The sequence below is a fragment of the Humulus lupulus genome, chromosome 8 (genome assembly GCF_963169125.1).
Source record: "Humulus lupulus chromosome 8, drHumLupu1.1, whole genome shotgun sequence".
Lineage (NCBI taxonomy): Eukaryota > Viridiplantae > Streptophyta > Magnoliopsida > Rosales > Cannabaceae > Humulus > Humulus lupulus.
In genome coordinates, this window is record NC_084800.1 from 61,988,807 (window position 1) to 62,008,947 (window position 20,141).

At 36.3% G+C, this 20,141-nt stretch overlaps 1 protein-coding gene across 1 annotated transcript; it reads right to left on the reverse strand.

Moving 5' to 3' along the window:
* Positions 1 to 2,622: 2,622 nt before the first annotated feature.
* Positions 2,623 to 7,285, reverse strand: LOC133795494 (uncharacterized). Its single transcript, XM_062232943.1, has 5 exons — positions 6,648 to 7,285; positions 6,456 to 6,603; positions 6,210 to 6,377; positions 4,852 to 5,656; positions 2,623 to 4,655 (listed from the first exon to the last, which is right to left on the reverse strand). The coding sequence occupies exons 1-5, from the start codon at positions 7,283 to 7,285 to the stop codon at positions 2,623 to 2,625; spliced, it is 3,792 nt and encodes a 1,263-aa protein (XP_062088927.1).
* Positions 7,286 to 20,141: the final 12,856 nt, after the last annotated feature.

Below are 20,141 nucleotides of genomic sequence, written 5' to 3' on the forward strand. Positions count from 1 at the left end.
ATATGTTTTTAATCATTAAATTCAGATTTTCATTTCAGAATACACTTTCTAAAAATATATTTTTCCAATTGCAAATCAATCAGGCCCTAAATATATTAGACTGGATTTTACAATGTAATATCGTTACCAATCACATTGGGTTTTGTTATTATTTGTTTTTTTTTCCTTATCTATAACTATTAATTTAGCCTCTCTTTTTTTAAAATAAAACTATTAATTTAGTTATTTCTTCACCAAATTCGATATTGTAATTTACATAAATTAGTAACATAGTTTGATAATAAAATATAAAACCAAAGAAGTACTAATAATAAGACACCCAAAATATCACTTGTATTCACACACAAAAAAAAATAAAGTTTGCTCTTTATTTTGTGTTACACTTTCATTTACATTTTTCTGTTCGTATATATTCATGATTAAAATTAGTTAATTGAAAATAATTAGTAATGAGCCGACCTTAAGCACAGGTAAGTCAGGTTTGCGTCAAGGATACCAGTTAAAAAAGACATCATATTTAGAAAAATATCATTTTATTCTATAAAAAAGGCCTCAAAATTTTACAAAAATACCAAAAAATTTCTTGGGCTCCAATGCTTCGGGCTTGCCCTAGTAACGAGATTGAAACATATATACGAAAGAATATTTGATAAGGAATTAAAATAGATAATAACACTTTTATCCACCCACAACATAAAAAGACACTTTACACAACTATACTCGTTGGAGTAAATAATAACAACTTTGATAGAAATCAAAATATATATCAAAACGTATTAATCAGTCATATATAATTGATTTGATTAAATAAAATATTACACTTTTTCTTAAATTCTCACTAACATAACAATTTTCTTTAAATAACATAATTAACCGAATTATTATTAATTCATAATCACGTTACTTTATTTGGTTTGAATATTAACAAAGAAACACCATGATAATACTGCAAGCAACCAGCAATTATATGACCTCAACATCTAGCTGGAAAATTAAAAATTAAGCAGCCACGACTACATAATCCAAAGATGAAAAACAAGCATTTTGAATACCATTTGGTAGATGTTAACCATATCATATTTGTTATAATGGATATAACATACAACTTATTTCGTCTCATTTTTATTAAGAAGATGTTTCTATTATTTGTAAGTATATTTTTGTCATGCATTGAACTTCATGTTGATATATACATTTTATTTTATAACACTCAAAGTTTAGAAGCACATAATTTTTAATCCAACACATGTTTTGTCAAGCTGGCTTTCTCCTTTTGTACCCTAGTATATATAAACGTTTTGTGCGAATTAACCTATCTTTCTGAACAGCTAAAAAGTGGTCTTATCAATAAACATTTTACGCAAAAAGTCTGAAGCATTTGTTGCTTCATTGTTCATTCGACCCATGACATTTTGGTGAAAGTTCATCATTCAATTTGGTTTTTCTAGTTTAAAGCTTGAAGGGAGTTCAAGCTAAGTCTTGAGGGGAGCTTGAGCTAAAGCTAGAGGGAGTCCAGCAAATTCAAAAAGTCTGAAGCATTTGTTGCTTCATTGTTTTGAAGACTTTAACTAAAATAGGTAATTGATTGCTTGTTTTGTAAATCAATTTGAAATGGTGTTTTTACTGCATTGTAACTAGTAATAACTTTGATTATTGTTAGTGGATTTGATTCACTTCTAAAAAATGTGTCATGTAACTAGTAATAACTTTGATTATTGTTAGTGGATTTGATTCACTTCTAAAAAATGTGTCATGGAGTAAGTTACGAGAAATCATGATTGAATTATATAATAATGAATATGTCTTTTTTTTTTTTACTTTTTATGCATATTTACTTTTGTTAAATCTGATTTGTGTGTATCCGTTTAAGTAGGTAAATGAGTTGGTATAGTTAACCAACTTTCACTATTATTATCGTTTGATTCTAAAATGTAGTCTTTGAGACCATATAGGATACTAATCGATGGCTCTTCACTTTGCAAGTAGGATAACAAAAGGTATTTTTTTATGTAATATATATTTATATACATATCACCGAGTATATATAAATATAAATAAATAAATAGTAAAAAAGTAGTTCTTTTTTTGTGTGTAATTGATACTAAATAGTTTTTTCTATATCTATTAAGATGATCATTTTCGTGGTAGATTTTTTTGCAATATACCATGGTATACTAACAATATGCATATAGATACAAAAAAGTATCTTATGTATATAACAATATGCAACATTTTGAGTAATGCAATCTTCAATCAAACCTTCTAAATTGGCAATTGGGCACTTTCACATGCCAATATACACTTTCAAACAATAAAACCAATGTAAATAAGGAAATGAAATAGTATTTAAATTGAATGTTTCAAAATGTTATGTAAGAGAAACGTGTTTGATTTAAAATAAAATGGGCGGTATAATTAAATGGAAAATAAATTATCAATATTTGTTATTTTTGTCCTTTATTATTACTATATGGGTAGATTAAAATTTGTTTAACAAAAAAGTAATTAATTTTTTTTTTATCAAGAAAAGAGAATTTGTATTGATCACAGCACAAAACAACCAAGCTAGAGCCAACACAAACCCACTGGAATAGACCAGACCACAAATTCAACACTAAAAACTCACAGCTTTACAACATCAGCAGAGAAAAAAGCACTCAGTCTACTCTTAATGGCATTTTTTACCAACTCAACTACAGCCATAATACTAAGAGAGTAATTATGAACAACACAAATATTTCTGTTATGCCACAAATAGTAGACCGTAGCAGAGAACACAGCCGCCACTTTAGAAGCTCTAACCCCCTTGCTCATACCTCCAATCCATCTGCACCAGTCTGAGTAGATAAGAGGCCAAGAACAGCCAAACCAGTCATGAACCTTTTGAACAACCTGCTGAGAGAAATAACAACCAAATAACGGATGACTATGACTCTCCAACTCTTGATCACAGACCGGACAAAGAGAAGAATCCAGCTGCATCACTCGTTGTAAAAGGTCCCTAGTTAGCAACTTATAATTGACCGCAAGCCAAGTGATGAACCTATGCTTAGGAACACTCACTCTGTTCCAGACAAATTGCTTGTAATTGACAGGGATAAGCTGAAACAGACCATTATACAGCTGTCTAATTTTAAACCTTCCATTACTACCAGCCTTTTCAATCTCCTCTTGAGAGAACAACTCACGTAATTGACAGATTTTGCGCCAATACCAACTAGCATCAGCTTTAAGTTGGTATTGCCAAAAGTTTTGGCCCTTTAAATACACTGCATGAACCCACTTTACCCATAATACTTCCTGTTGATGGCTAATAGCCCAAATATATTTACCAAGCAATGCCTTATTCCACTTAGACCCTTCTCCAAACCCCAAACCACCAAAAGCTTTAGGCAAACAAACCATAGACCAGGATGTAAGATGAAATTTACTCCTTGTACCATCATTACCCCAAAGAAACCACATGCAAAGCTTGTCCGCTTCTTTGATTATACTTTGAGGCAGTAAAAAAATATTCATCCAATAATTTCTCAGCCCCAGAAGAACAGAAGTGATGAGCTGAACTCTCCCTGCATAGGATAAATGTCTACTTGACCAAGTGTGAAGTCTGAGCTTTATCTTTTTAAGAATTTCACCGCAGTCAGCCACTTTCCATTTTGTGGGTCTCATAGGGACTCCAAGGTACTTCAGGGGAAAGGTACCCTCTTCTAACTCTAACAGTTGTTGTAGTTGGCGTTTGTCTTGAGCAGAGATACCACTGAAGAAGACTTGAGACTTGCTTAAGTTAGCCTTCATTCCAGTACTATGGCAAAAGTCTTCAAATACCTGCTGAATAATCTGAACCGAACCTCTATTAGCTTTGCAAAAAATCACTAAATCATCAGCAAAGCATAAGTTGATGATTTTGAGATTTTTACATAAAGGGTGAAACCGAAACTCATGATGCAATGCACCAAATTGAAGCAATCGAGTGAGATATTCCATAACTAATACAAATAGTAATGGGGAAATAGGGTCGCCTTGTCGAAGACCTTTAACTCCTTGAAATCCCCCCTGCAAACGACCATTCATCAAAACAGTATAGGATGTACCTCTGAGACAAACCATCACCCAATGAATGAATCTAGAAGGAAACCTCAATCTGATTAATAACCTCTCTAAAAAATCCCAATCAATAGTATCATAGGCTTTACTCAGATCTATCTTCAAAGTACATCTCGGGGAAGCATTCCTTCTGTTATAATTCTTAATCAAATTCTGAAAAATAAGGATGTTATGAGCAAGAGATCTCCCTCTAATAAAAGCACCTTGATTGGGACTAATAATAGAGGGTAACACTTCTGAAAGCCTACTGCAAAGCATTTTTGAAATGCACTTATACAGAGTATTACAACACACTATAGGCCTATAATCAACTGCCCTGTTAGGGGAATCAATTTTAGGAATTAGAGCCAAAACTGTTTTGTTCAACTCAGCCGGGATCCTCCCTGTTTTAAAAAAATCTAAAATAGCCAAAGAAATGTCATCTCCAATATACTTCCACATAGCCTTGTAAAAATCTGAATTGTATCCATCTAAGCCTGGACTTTTAGTACCCAGAATACTAAACAGAGCTTTTTTTACATCAGCTATAGTAAACTCCTGATTAAGTTCAGCTGCAAATCAATGTCTAAACAAGGGCCCAAATCAATACAATCAGTGTTAATCAACCCAGAACCTGAACTTTTGCTTCCCATATACTTCCTGAAATGATCAAGAAAATGCTTCACTACTGCCCCATAATCAGTAATAACCCCCCATGATCATTAAGAAAAGACACTATTCGATTCTCCTCTCTTCTCTTTTTAATACACGCATGAAAATAAGAATTATTTTCATCCCCCTTCTGAATCCAAGTTACTTTACTACGCTGAATTAAGTAGCTCCTGTACCGAGTATAATGCTCTTTATAACAGACCGCTGCTAATCTCTCAGCCTCCTGTGCAGAAGCATCCAATGGATGTTCCTGAGCTTTTGTTAAAGCTAACTGATAATCACCCTTAGCCTGATGATACCCCTGCTCAGTGTCCCCTATTTCCATCCTACTGAACACTTTCAAAGTATGCTTCAGCCTGAGCAGTTTCCTAGTCACTCCCAATAACCCTTTTGTTGTCAAAGGCTTGCACCATTTATCAAGAACAGTATCTTTAAACCTGCTGTGAGTTATCCAGCAATTAAAGAATCTAAAGGGTTTAATTCCAAAATGTCCCACCTTAAGTGCCTTAATGAGTAGGAAACAGTGATCCGAAAGCACATCCCACTGAATTTCAGCAACAGTATTCGGAATAAAGTCAGACCATTCTTCATTGATAAACCCATGATCAATTTTAGAATATACTCTATCAGCTCCCTCATGTCTATTTGACCAGGTAAACTTGGAACCTATGCATTTGATTGTAGCTAGCTGAGCAAAGGCCAGCCAAGCTGTAGAGTCCATTATCTCATTAGCATTAACCCTCTTGCCCCCTAGTCTATCATCATAGTTAAACACTGCATTAAAATCACCCACTACCAGCCAAGGCTTACTTAAAACTTGAATTGAAGATAAACCCCTCCACAAATCCAACCTCTCAACCACTGTGTTAAATCCATACACAAAAGAGACAACAAATTCCAGCTGTAGGCTAGAAAAAGTAACCAAACAATGAAGAAATTGCTTGTGTTCCATTAACACCTAAACCTTAACAAAATTCTTCCTCCATAAAACCAGAATTCTGCCCTCAACAACTGGACTATTATAGTGATCCCAGCCAACAAACACTTTAGACATCATATCCTTAGTTTTATCCATCTTCAACTTATTCTCTAACAGAGCACCAATACCAACTTTATTTAACCTTAAGAGACTTAGAATTGCTTGTTGTTTGTCTCTCTTATTCAACCCCCTAACATTCCAACTAAGCACATTTGAGCAATCCATCAGCTTTTGGATCAATTAGAACCTCTGATTTCTCCCTTGTTTCCTGTTCTTGGAGTACCTTGAACACATTCATCTTACTTCCTATATGCGTGCTCACTGACTTACCTTTGCTCTTTGAATTCCCAACCTTCTTTGGGACTTCCTAGTTTTCTTTATTGGCCTGAAATCGTGTCTCTTGTTGGATCTGTAATCTACTCTTAGGTTCATTAGTATCATTGTTTAACTCATTTGCTTTCTATTGAGTTATTACAGCTTTATGGCCCTCAGTTTCTGCAATTTTTCCTTCTGAGTTATTTTCGGCATCAACTGCTTTAGCATCAGCCCTGATAACCTCCTTATCAGCCTTATCCTTGGTCACCCAGCTTTTGGTATCTGATTTCTTGCATTCAGCTGAATTATGCCCATACCCCTTACAATTCTGGCATTTTATAGGGAGCCATTAATATTCCACAAATTGTTCTTGAATTTGGCCCAGCTCATTGACAAAATGAATGACAAAAGGAGGATCATCAGTTATCTCCATTTCAACAAGCACCCTTGCAAATCTGATCATAGATCTATCATTTGTAAACTTATCCACCATAATTGGCTTCCCAATAGTGCTTACCAAAGCACTGAGACATTTTTCCCCCAATATTGCAGACCTAAATTTGGAAGCCGAATCCACAGAGGAATAGATCGCACTAACCTGATGGTGTCCAGATCTTGGGTCCAAGGCCTCACTATGACTGGTTTCCGATCAAACTGCACAATGCCATTCTGCAAAACAAAATCTCTAGTAGCCTCATCATTGAACTTGACAATGGTGAGACCCATATGCATCCTCACTACCCGTTCAATACCCAGGTGACCCCATATTCTTTTCACAAACCCTTCAAAAACTGCAAATGGGGGATTGGCTCCCAAAACCATGCATATCACAGCTGAACTCCAATTCTGAACTTGTTCAGCAACCTCCTCCAAATCAATTTGGGCTACTTTCTTCCCATTTTTCAGCAAAGGCTCCTCATAATGCAGCTTAGTCGACTCATTAACGTTCAGTTTACCTCTGAGGTTCGCCCAATGCGATTGGAAATTCTCATTCTCCTCAACCGGAACTGTGTCTCTAACCTTATCTTCGTCCCCCTGATGAGTCAATTCATCTTCGCAAGTCAGACCCAACGAACGTATCCTCTGCGTATTTTCCGTCAAGTTAGCAGGTAAAACTTCCTCTGTCTGTATATTAGGGTGAACCTTCAACGATGATTCCGTTGATGGCAAAGATCTAGTGGCCTCCTCAGATTTTGTTCTTGATACAGGTTTTCGAGCAACCTTCTTCTTCTTCATCATGGAGAGAAGAGAGGAACCTACGCATGCCTTTATAGCATACTAAGTTACCAAGGTAATTAATTTTAATATATTGTGCGTGAGTGTAAATTGCCCATATAAAAATGTTTGGTAAATAATTAAAGTAGTCTTTATTTTTGTTACAATTCAAAACTGGAAGTAGCTCATAACTACTAGAATGTTACATACTAATCATGTAACTAATTAAAATTATTAGTATATTCATAGTAAGCAAAATAATAATCGTATGTTATTATTTCAGTAACTATTTAATCTCCCTTTCAAAAAAAAAACTTATAAACCAATTGAAAGTTGAAACCACGTATTATAAAATTAGTAACATTATTACAAACTAAATAAAAATCATACATGAGAATTTATAGTAAGGGACTATAGTTAATTTTTTTTCGCTAAATTTTAGGGGGTTTTATTTTTATTTTTTAAAATTTAGACTTTTTTTTTTAATTTTAGGGGGCTATATGTAAGTATTCTTTTTGTAAAAAAAATGTAATTATTCTTAAATTTGGAGTCTTTTTTTTAATTCTAGGAGAGTTTAAGTTGAGAATTATGAAGAGGTAGTGTCTCATTTTTTACTGCATTTTCGGAATGCTTTGGGCAGTCACAGTAAGACTTTGGGATCCATACAAAAGGATTGTTTTATACATGGTAATGTTCTTTCTCTTGAGCATCAATTGGCCTTAATAAAACCATTTTCTAAGAAGGATGTTAAAAATGCTATGTTTAGCATTGGTTCAATCAAGAGTCCGGGGCCGGATGGGTATGGTTCGGGTTTCTTTAAAGCAATGTGGAATGAGATTGGTGATGACATTTCAGCTGCCATTTTAGGTTTTTTCCAGCAAGGTACACTTCCTAAAGGTCTAAATAATGCTTTGTTGACATTGATTCCTAAAGTTTCGAATCCGACTAAGGCGGTGGAGTATAGGCCTATAGCTTGCTGCAATGCTTTATATAAATGCATTTCGAAGATGATTTGTGGTAGATTGAGTATGATCCTTCCGGTGTTAATCAACCAAAACCAAGGAGCTTTTGTTAGAGATAGACTTTTAGCTCATAATATCCTTATTTTTCAGGATATTCTTAAAGGTTATAGGAGGAAGCATATCTCTCCTAGATGTGTGATGAAAGTTGATCTAAGTAAAGCTTATGACTCAATTGATTGGCACTGTTTAGAGGACATTCTTACTGCTTTTTGTTTCCCGGGCTTGTTTATTAAGTGGATTATGACTTGTTTAAAAGATTCATCTTATTCAATACTGTTGAATGGCAGAGTTCAGGGTTGTTTTACTGGGAGGAAGGGGCTTAGACAAGGGGACCCGATTTCCCCTTGGTGAACTTACGCTTTGCGGATGATTTAGTACTTTTTTGCAAGGGTAACAACACTTAAGTTCAGGTTATTCAAGCTTGTTTTAAGTCTATTAGTGCTGTTTCTGGTTTAACAGCAAATTTGGAGATATCTAGAGTTTATTTTGGTGGTCTGACTGAGAAAGAAACCAGAGATATATTGAAGGAGCATCAGTATGCTGAAGGTGAATTCCCTCTCAAGTACCTTGGTGTTCCATTAAGACCTACAAAGTGGAAAGCAGGGGACTGTGATAACATAATAAAGAAGATAAAGTTGAAGCTATATCACTGGTCTAACAGACACTTATCATTTGCTGGAAAAGCTCAACTGATACATTCTGTGCTATTGGGGATTAGAGCCTTTTGGATGAGTATCTTCCTTTTCCCTAAGAAAGTTATTGCTGAAATTGACCATCTTTGCAGGAAGTTTCTGTGGGGAACTAATAGTAGGAATGATAATAGGAGTAAGATGCATCTCACGGCTTGGGATCAAGTTTGTCTTCCTAAACAGTTGGGGGGTATTGGTTTTAAGGAAGGAGTCAAATGGAATATGGTTTTACTTGCTAAATATTTATGGGCTGTTTCTTCTAAACAGGATATTCTTTGGGTTAAGTGGATTGATGCCATTTATCTTAAAGGGCAGTCTATTTGGGATTATGAACTTCAATCGGATGTGAGCTGGTATTGGCGTAAACTGATTAAGCTAACAACTGTCATCAATTCTGAGATATTGATCAAAGCAACAGTGAGGAACAAATTGAATACCAGCAAATTGTATGGTCAATTGGTGCACAAGGAAAGAGTTCTTTATGCTCATGATGTTTGGTGTAATTTGACCTTGCCCAAGCATCATTTTATCCTTTGGCAAGCTACTTTGAGGCATTTGCTAACTAGAGACAACTTGCTAAAGTGTCACTTACAGCTGCCTTCTGACTTGTGCCCTACTTGTGAATTGCAGCAAGAATGCCATGAGCATCTTTTCTTTCAATGTCAATTCTCCCAATTGGTGAGATATATAGTTGCTGAATGGCTAAACTGTGATGTATGGCCTGTTCAGTTCCAAGGCTGGATTGAGTGGATGAAGGGGAAGCCGAAAAGGATTCAGCAAAAGATTCTAGCTGCTGGTTTAGCAGCTTCGATTTATTTGATCTGGTGGAATATGAATCATTGCTTGTATAATCTTTGTTCTTTATCTGTTAACTCAGTTGTATCTTTGTTGCAAAAGTGCTTAAAAGCTAGAATTAAAAATCTGTCTAGATCTAAGTTGAATCGTAAGGATGTAATTTTTCTTGAGAGAATTAATCTCTTGTAATCCTCGGCTGGAGGGGCTCTTTTGAGCTTGTTTGTGTATTTGGTTTGTGGTTCAATATATTTCTTTTTTCATCAAAAAAAAAATACTAAGTTTGTCAGTTTATACACTTAACCCTCGACTTTTTTTGTGTGGCAATACTCCCTTATGTATCAATCTGTTAGCAAATCTAAGGTGTCTTCCATTCTTGTCCATTAGCTGTCACTGTGGACAATCCACGTATACACAAAGGTACATGTGACACATTTTTATTGATCTATGTTATTTATTTATTTAAATATTATAAAAAATATTAAAAAATAATAAAAAGAATTTAAAAAATAATAAAAAAATGATTTAAAATTAAAAACAATTTTTAATTTTGTTTTCTTTCTTTCTTATTCTTCTTCTTCTTTTCTATGTTCAACTCCCCAACTGCAGGCCCCCTCATCCAGCTCCTCGATTACTTTCTCTCTCTCTCGATCAATCTCCCTCTCTTTCTCTCTCTCGATCTCCCTCCCTCCCTCTTGATCTCCCCCTCTCTCTCAAACTCTCTCTGACCAGATATGAGATCCATCGAGATCCGATGGGTTCGCATTTTTGGGTTCGTGTCTGTGTTTCTTGAGGCCAGAGGGGAGCCACGATCTGAGTGGGCCGGAGCTGGGTTTGCCAAAGCGGGAGGGAACGGGGAGCTGGACGAGAAGAAGAAGAAGAAAATAAAATATTAAAGGGTTTTATTTTTAAAAAAATTTATAACACTCTTTGTAATTTTTTTAATTTTTATAATATTTAAATAAATAACTAAACTAGACCAATGAAAACGTGCCATGTGTACACAAGATACACGTAGACTATCCAAGGTGGCAATTAACGGATTGAATGGACAACACCTTAGATTTTCCAACAGATTGGCACGTAAGGGAGTATTGCCAAAAAAAAAACCGCGAGGTTAAGTGTATAAAAGGGAAAACTTAAGGGTTTTTTGCCGTCAATTACTCAAAAATTAAAAATTATGGCTCCGTGTGTGTGGATTATCACTCTAAAACTAATAAAAATGGTAATTATTTATTTTGACGTGATTTTCAAGTTTTGAAAAAAAAAATATATATTTATATTCAAATTCAATCCAAAAATCGAATATAAGTGTATTATTTTTGCTAGAATTATTCTTCAACTAATTAATTTTGATATTAAGTTACATAAAATTGATCAAAATTGTGAATTCAAAGTTAGATCATACAGTAAAATGGGTGGTACTTTTAGAAACGGAACAATATGGGAATATAAAAAAAAATTAAAACTTTATTACAAAAATAACTATATAAAATCTGAGTTTATAAAAACAATTCAAACAAAAAACTATTCGTTTATCCCTCTTTTATCTAATATGTCTACTTCATTAATAATTTTAAAATATTTATGAATATAAATTAAAGTAAATTATGGTTAAAATACTAAATATTTTCAAAATGTTACACTTTATATCTAATTTTTTTTGCTGTAAATATACTTAATGTCTTCAAAATGTTACATTTTTACCCAAAAAAAAATTTGCGGTAAATATATAGGGTTGGCACTGAGTGGTATGGGGCCCAATACAAAATATGCTATTTTAAAAAAAATTATATTTAAAATGATATTTTAAAAAAATTTGGGGTCCTTTGTTTATGTAAAAAAATGGCATTTTTAAAAAAATTGGGGCCTCATTATGTGGGGGCCCTAAGCACAGGCCTCACATGTAAATATACCCAACATTTTTAAAATATTGTATTTTTATACCTATTTTTAATTATTTTGAGAATAGTAAGAAAGTATAGAAAAAATATAGGTTTTTAATTATTTTTTAAAATTTAAATTATTTTCTCTTTCTTATTCTTTCTCAGAATAATTATTTTAAATAAAAAATTAATAAATATTGTTATTCGATTGAATGGAGAGCTGATTAGGAACTATTGGAATGGCGAGCACTTGAGGAAATATTATCAATAAATACTGCTTACAGATCAATGGCTTAGTTTCAAGTGTTTAACTTGTTATTTAAGTTTGTTTGTGAACTGGCTATTTGCTAACCAGTCATTTTATTTTTGAACAATTTCATTTTGTTTGAGACTCGTAATTAGACACGCTTTGTCCTTATTTTTTACGAGTAATAAAAGAGATCACGCGCAGCGCGGTCGAATCTTGCTACAAATTTTGCATATGTGTAGATTATTTTTACTTTGGCAGTGTTCAACTGTCAGTGCATTAAAAAAAAACCGGGCAGTGTTTAACTGGCCGGTCTCCATCAGATAAATGGCCAGCATTTAAATGGTCGAATGTTCAGCAGTGTTTAACTGCTGAAATATCCTTTTTATATTCAATGTGTTTCACGAGTAATAACTGCTCGGACAAATTCGGTCACGTAGTAAGTGATCAAGGATTTTTCAACCCTCAATCACTTGGGGGGCACATAGGGTATACTGGTATATAATTCAACACAGGCAATGAGAACACGAGCAAAGATATTTGTTTTCAGGCTGACTTATAAATTTTTGATGTCAAAAAAGGTCATTAAGCTAACTTGTTTTACAAAGCTTAAGTAACTTGGAATTTTTCCAAAATTTTAAGTTAAGAACAACTATTCGTGTGTAAACAAAACGCTATGCTCATAAAATGTTAGAGCAATAAGAATGTGAGAAAGCATACTTAGTAGTGACTTATGAAATGTTTAGAATTTCTAAGTTAGAAAACTAAGTACTCATATGAAAATAGAAGGCATCTATCATAATAAAACTTTTAAATGACTCAAGTCTAAAAAAGTAAAGTGTTCATGCCAACAGCTCAGCCATACGAGCAAAGTATAATAACAAGATATAAAATAAATGTCTACTAGTCGGATAAAGAGTTCTCTGGTCGGCTAAAGGCACACTGGTCGGCTAGGGGACTCCCTGGTCAAATTGTCACTTAGGTTGATCAACACCATCCTCAACATCGGTGACTTCCTCCGGTCGGAACGATAACGTAGGAGAAAAGGGTGTAACACCAGCAAGATTGGCTACCTCCTTAGCGGCCTCTGCCTCGTACTTGGAAAGTTCTTTTGCCTTGGCCTCTTCTGTGAGAAAGTCGAGGTTAAGGGGCTTGTTCAACTTCCATACCTGGTAGAAGCAGTTGAAACAAATCTCTTCATAGCGAGCGAGATCGGCTTCCTTTTCTCGCTTCAGTTCCTCGTTCTCGCAAGTCAGTTTTTCAACATGATCAGTCAACATCCTATTGATTTGAATTTGCTTCTAGTTTTCATCAGCCAGCTCCTTAAGAGATCCATCCCGCTTGGCAATGGTCTTCTCCACCTGCTCAACCTTGGATCTGAGATCCTTTTCAAAGGAACTTAAAGTTTCTACTTTGGTTTGGGCTTCCACCAGCTGATCATTTATGACCTTGATCAACTCCTTGTAGTCTACTGCTCGGTGCTAAGCATGACTGGTTGTAATAAGCGACTGCAGTGGAAAACATAAAGTTACTACAAGTAAAAAGAATTACTAACAAACTGGGATGTCTTATGATAAAATACTTACATTCATCAGTTGGGCAAGCCCCCTTTGCAGGACGACTTCAACACTGAGCTGAGGCAAAGATTTAAAGCTTTGAATTGTTGAAGCATCGTGAAGAGTTTGCTCAAGAAATTTCTTCCCAATGTTGCCAGCAATGCGAAGAGGCTCACTTAAGCCAGTCGAGCGAGTGGGGGTTAAACTCCCAGAAGGAGGAATTGATGAGGGAGTCAACTGCGGAATGGTGATGGGCTGCTTGGGTTGTCTTCCCTTATTGGTCGATATTGTCCTTGGAATTTTGTTTGGAGGGTTTGAGCTACTTCCCTCCCCAGGTTTCCTCTTTTGGGCAAGGGTAGTGTTGAATTGCTTGAACATCTCTGAATCTGCAAAAGAGTGAAGCACAAGATTTGTTAGTAAAAATTAGAGCAGTATGTAGATAAATAAAAATGTTACTACTACCAGACAACTCTATAGATTCTGTACAACCATTCTCGAGGAAAATTACTTATAACCAAACATCAAACTATGGCTACTGAACCTGAGTTTAGGATTTGATCGAGAAAGTCGTCCTCTTCTTCAGATGATGAGCTGAAGTCCCTATGGAGCTCAATGGTCTTTCCTTTCCCAGGCTGCGTAGGAGCGATACGTCTACGCTGGTCCTCTGGCAGGGGTTCCCTAATAATAAGGTCGCCTGATCTACGAGAGTAGGGAGATGGTTCAGGAGAGAACTGATCGGTCACTACTTCAGTGTCAACGTTGGACTGGTCAGTTGCATTCGCTTCCTCAGTAGTACTTTCTTCTATGATGTTTTGGTTGCTTGGTAACAACCCCACCATCTGAAGATTTTCCACGTTGACCAACTCTTCTACATTCATCTCCTCGGTGGACATGTTGGCCAGTTCTTCTGCTCGGGAACACATTTCCTTGGTAGGAAGAGGCTGGTGAAACGGACCCGCATGTGTGAAAGTTAAGTTGTTGGCCTTGATATCCGAAGTCAGAAAATACTCTGTCTAGTATTTTCTGGGATTTGATTTATTAGCAATACCATGGAGGTATTTGATCACTTTATGATTGTGGAATAGGTGGAAAAAACCTGTATTCTTGTGGCTTGGGTTGGTCCTAAAGTCAAAGAGGTAGTGCACTTCATGAGGAGTGGGTGGATCCCAACCTTGCAAGAAGTATAGAATGTATAAAGTGGACAATGCCTGAATCCCATTGGGAGCAATCTGGAAAGGAGAGACGTTGAAGTAATCCGCTACTGACCGGAAGAAAGGGTGCAGCGGAATAGTAGCTCCTGCGAATACATGGTATCTAGACCAGGCACAGTAAGGTCCACCAGGCTTGTTGGCTCTCTGATGAGGACACAGGCATATCACGTTAACCCCTTTCAAGCCCGAAGCTTGAATGTGTTTGTCAAACATGCAGGGGTTAAGTTTAGAAGGTTTGGCTGTGAACCAAGAGGGTGTTTCGTCTACATCTTTTCTTGGTTTTTGAACAGATAATTGTTGAATCTCGATGGTAAATTTATAAATGATTTTTCTCCGAGGTTTGCTCGGTTTTGTATCTGGCGAGGCGGTCTTGAAGAAGCTGCAGTTTGAACTTCACTGCGTTCCACTACCTTCTGTGCCGCTCTGCGAGCCACCTAAGGGTCTTGGTCTTGAGGAAGTCGGTTGGATTTCTTCACCTTTATTTTTGCATGTTCAGTCTGTTGGTTGAGAAACTGTTCTTCGTGAAGGAAATATAAGGCTGACCGGGGAAGGATCTTTTTAAGGTGGCGAAGGCAATCTTTGGGGCTGCGACTGCTTGGAGATTTGGATGAAGAGTCGCTACTTTGAGGAGTGTCACTTGATTGGGGAATTGAAGTGTCAGAGTTTGTATGGTTGTCACCTCCCCTATAGTAGAAGCGATTCATCTACAAAAAACAAAGTATGGGGAGGTGAGTAACCAAACAAAGATAAATCAATCAGTGCAAAGGAAAAATATTTATTTACTGCTCGGAAAATATGTTTCTAGGTAGTAAGAATATGTTCTACTCCCCAAAATAAAAATGTATGAGGGAAAAAGAAATTTTGCAAGCCCAAATGCTTGGGGGCATTTGTGTGTCTGAGCAAATGCATGCAAAAGCCCGATTGGATGGGTGTGTGTCTGAGCGGATGGTCGTACCTCCGAGTGGTCCACGTGAAGCTAGGCAGATGGTGTACGTGCATTCGAGAGGCAGTGCGTGGTGCCCAAGCGGCTGGGAGCTGCGTCCAGTCGGATGGTGCGTGGTGCCCGAGTAGCTGGGGCTACGTCTGATTGGCTAGGTGCGCGTCCGAATGGTGTGTCCTCCGCTCTCGGCTGGGCGTATGGCGTGTCATCGATCGGCTGTGTGCACATCCGAGTAGTTGCATGGCGTCCGAGCCGTGGGGCGCTAGTCCGAGTCTAAGACGTAGGTGTCCGATGGAAGACGTGTGTTGCCCGATCGGTTGGGCGTTGATCCGATTGGATGGAGGAGCGTGCGTGTCCCAGCAGCCAGGGTCGTTGTGTTGGATTAAGCTTATACAGGATCTTTATTTATTTTCATGTATATCTAATATTAAACAAATTAATACGAGATAGCCTAAAACATGTTTCTAAAATTGAATTCAAAGAGAAACAAAGAATAGAATACTTACAGTATACGCAGCGGAATTAAAGAGTCTTTCCTTCAGTTTCTCTAACTCTTGTATCCTCTCTGTCGCAGAGTATTATCAAGAAACTGAACCGATCTTCTATTTTCTTCACAATCTTCCAATGTATCCTTAGAACCACCTAGACTAGTGTGGGCAATTCTCAACACATGAGATAGATATAGAGAGAAGAAGAGAAAATAACAAAGAGGCTTAGAAAAGGACTTGTGTTTAGAGAGAATCTAAAACTATCAGAAAATCTGACTTGTGACTTATCAAACTTCTGTTTTGACTTCTCTCTAAGAACTCATTTCATAGACTCAATTAGGCCATTTAATTTAATTAAAAAATCAATAAAATAATAGCCATTTTGAAGCCCTAGGTCAAAATTATCATGGGCTATAGGCCCGTGAAATTTCTCATTTGATTATAAGCCCATTGGACTTAAAATCAAGGTCTGCATTATTTTCTATTGATTTAATTAATTAAATAATTATTTATAATTTGAACCTTGATTTAAATTTATTTATTAATTTAGATATCAATTTATCTTAATTAATAAATCTGCCATAAATTCTCTTTTCTTCTCAAAATTACACAACTCTGTGAAACTATCAAAACTTAACCTAGTCAACTTTGATAATTCTAATTGATGATTAAATCAATTAATTGAGACTATCTAGATGATTTTATCCAAAGTACAATGGGGACCATGAGCCTATGAAATCAAGCTCCAATAAATTATCATAAATCTAACAAATAAATTTACTAACTTATTAATTCCTCGTGACTCCACTATAGACTTGGAATTGCACTCTTGAATTCATAGAACGCTCTATAACAAATATAGATACGCTATTAATTATCCATTGTTACAACTATAATTGTCACTCAATCCTCTATAGACGATCTACAATGAGATAGGACTAAAATACTGTTTTACCCCTCATTGTATTTTATCCTTGAAACACTTAGTTCCTTGTAAATGATATTTCAGTAAACTAATTTAATTACTGAAATGAGATCTCTATCATTTATCACCTTGAACCAAACTAAAAGGAAACCATCGTTTCACTTCTTCATCAGAAGCTATAGATGTTCATATCTATGATTAACACTCCCACTCAATTATACTACCGAGTTCCCAAGATGTAAGTATGGGCTAGTCCGTAGGGTAAGCTGGTAACGAACAAGTTAAAGAACTCAAATAATACAATCAGTTAAAATACTAACCACTCAGAATTGAGATTGAATTGACCTATGGTCAACTATATGATATGACTAGAATAGATAATAACGGTATGTTTACTTATCTTATCAATTGTCAATATCGGTCCTGTCCGATGTAACAAATACATCCGATCTTATCTACTTTGCTAATGTTCTGGAAAGAACATAACACTGTAATGTGTAAGTAGATTATATCGTAGATTGGCAAGTCAGTGCAAATCCTGTGCACTGACTAATCTTAGGACTAACTTATTTTGAACATATAATCATATTTATATTCCATTGTGATTACGTCACTATAAATAAGATTAGCTATATGCTCGGGATTTAATAGAAGTTTATATTAAACAAATAATCATGAAAATAAAACATGTGAGCAAAGTGATTGACCAAGTCAAAAAATGATTTCTATTCTTTTATTGATAATAAACTGAGATTACAAAGAATTTGGGTTTTAATTAGGGCATAAAACCCCAACACGGTGTCCCAGCAGTCGTGGGCGTCTTCGAGTGGGTGTCTCCTTGCATTCGAGCAGGAGGGGAGTATGACCGATCGGTCATGAATATACTTCTTAATAGGCCATCTTCGAGAAGACTTAAATCTCAAAGGGCATATACATAAACACATTTTTCTCACTCAAAGTACACTACAACAAGATCAAAGTGTGGGATTTGAAAGGTTTATAAAGTTCTAAGGATCCTAGTTACTCATCAAATACCCATAAACCCAAATATGCAATTTGTGGTGAAAAATTAGTTTTTCTTCAAATTTTCATGAAATTGGAGACAGTTGATTTACCCATAGCCTAAACTACATCAAAGATTCATCATTCATAGCCATAGCCTAAACTAAATTACCCATAGCCACAATATGCATCATTCATCAAAGATTCATACACAAATTCAAGGGTGTATTTTAAATGAGGGTTTCGGCCTACAATTTTTTTTTTTAGCTTTAAGAAAAAAAAAAACCCATAAATGGAGATGAGGAAGAAGAGCTTACCCAAATGTGTTGATTTCTTAAGGAACCCTTGGATTTGCTTGAAGAAAATTGGAGCCTTTCTTGGAATTCTTGGAGGTTTTCGGCCAAGAGGGGGAGGAGCTTTGAGAGGTCACAACCAAAGGGAAATGAAGGGGTTTGGGAGCCTTTTTGGTTTTCTTTTTGCTTGTGAGTTGCGAGCACACTTATGGGTCTATTTAAAGGGAAAAGTGGAAATTGTCACTTATTCTTAGACTCTTGGAATTCTCTTGGGTATATTATCTCCCCCAAGATTGGGAGCAGTTAATTACAGTGATCGTGGTCTGGTAAGACGTTGTGGTTTGTTGCAGAGGCAGGAGAATGAGTAAAGTTAGTTTTTTTTATGCCGTCAGCAGTGGAGAAAAAAGTTTATTATGTTAGTATATCATATAATAAACTTGGGGGGCAAATGTTATCCCCAAAATTTGAAAATGATGACGTGGCAATAAAAGTGACAAGTGGCAAGAAATGGCTGAGTCAAAGCTTGCTTGGAAGTGGTTTGTCCAACCGGAAACGATACTTGACTGACTAGTCACCTGCTCTGGCCGACCAGTGAGGTGCATGGCCGATCAGTCAAGTGCTTGGCCGACCGGTGAGGTGCATGACCAACCGATGGAGTGCTTGGCCGACCAGTGAAGTGTTTGGCAGACTGGTGGAGTGCACGGCCAATCAGTCAGCTATTTTGGCCGACCGGTCAAGTGTTTGGGCCAACCAGTTTTTCTTCAAGGAGGGAAGTTGACCGATTAAGCAAATTATTGTTATGCAAGCGAAATTCCAGCAACGGCTTCGTCTAGAATCAGTCGTACCTACGGGGGAATCTCTCAGATTATCCCAAAGAAGTCGCATATTGTTGTATTTTAAATGTTATTATTAATTAAATATTGTGAGAGTGGCAGAGATATCCCGATTATCAGGAATTTCAGTTTGTACGATCCTAGGCCTATAAATATAGAGCTCATGGCATCATGGGGGGATTCGAATTCTGATTTCCCTAAGAAAGTATTTGTATTCTGAGAAAAATATTGTATTCTTTTCATTTACACTTAAGAAACTCAGTTGACTCAGGTTCATCTGATCTTTAGTGTAGATCCATAAATCATTATTCTAAGTGGATTAGGCTATTACCAATACATTGGGGCTGAAGCAATATAAAAATTATCAGTGTTGTTTTTTCTCTTGAAGGTTTAGTGTAGTTTTGACGTCTACTCGTCGTTGGCCAAAACCATGGTCAACAACGTGCATTAGGAAGTGGAGAAAATGGCTACAAAAGCTTATGAAAAATGAGACAAGTTAGACACATGGCGTGTGCTGATTGGCTTGGCAATGGAGTGGCAGAACGTGGCAGGCGGTGTCAAGCGTCAGGTGCGGCAAGCTGTCACATCGTGGCAGGTGACGGCTACAGTTGTCGGGCGCGTGAGGAGCAGCTTGGCGACAAGAGGACAAGTGGCAACTTCGGGTTGGACGGCGCACGACTTGCGTCATTCGTGGCAGACAGAGTGGCTTCGGCGCGGCTCGGCTTCGGCGGTGCACCTGGAGGCTGGCCGAATGGGAAGCTGCCATTTGGCAGCATGGCACTTGCTGAAGCTTTGGGTTTGGGCTCCATTTTGGGCCTAGTTTTGTCAAAAATACCACTTTATCATTATTCTTTTCAATTATATTTCTTTCTTTTTGCTTTCTTTTTGTTTGTGTCAAAAATATATTTTATTTCCTGAAAATTAAACACAAATTAAATCAAAATTAATATTTTCAAATATAAAACATATGGCAATAAATCCATGAAAATATTA

What these genes read in the sequence shown, in the direction of transcription:
- LOC133795494 (XM_062232943.1), bottom strand. Translation starts at nt 7,285, where the DNA reads ATGAAGAAGAAGAAGGTTGCTCGAAAACCTGTATCAAGAACAAAATCT. An exon ending in CAAGATCTGGACACCATCAG is followed by an intron (nt 6,604 to 6,647) that starts GTTAGTGCGATC and finishes TTCCAAATTTAG; the next exon opens with GTCTGCAATATTGGGGGAAA. An exon ending in AAACTGAGGGCCATAAAGCT is followed by an intron (nt 5,657 to 6,209) that starts GTAATAACTCAA and finishes TCTAGCCTACAG; the next exon opens with CTGGAATTTGTTGTCTCTTT.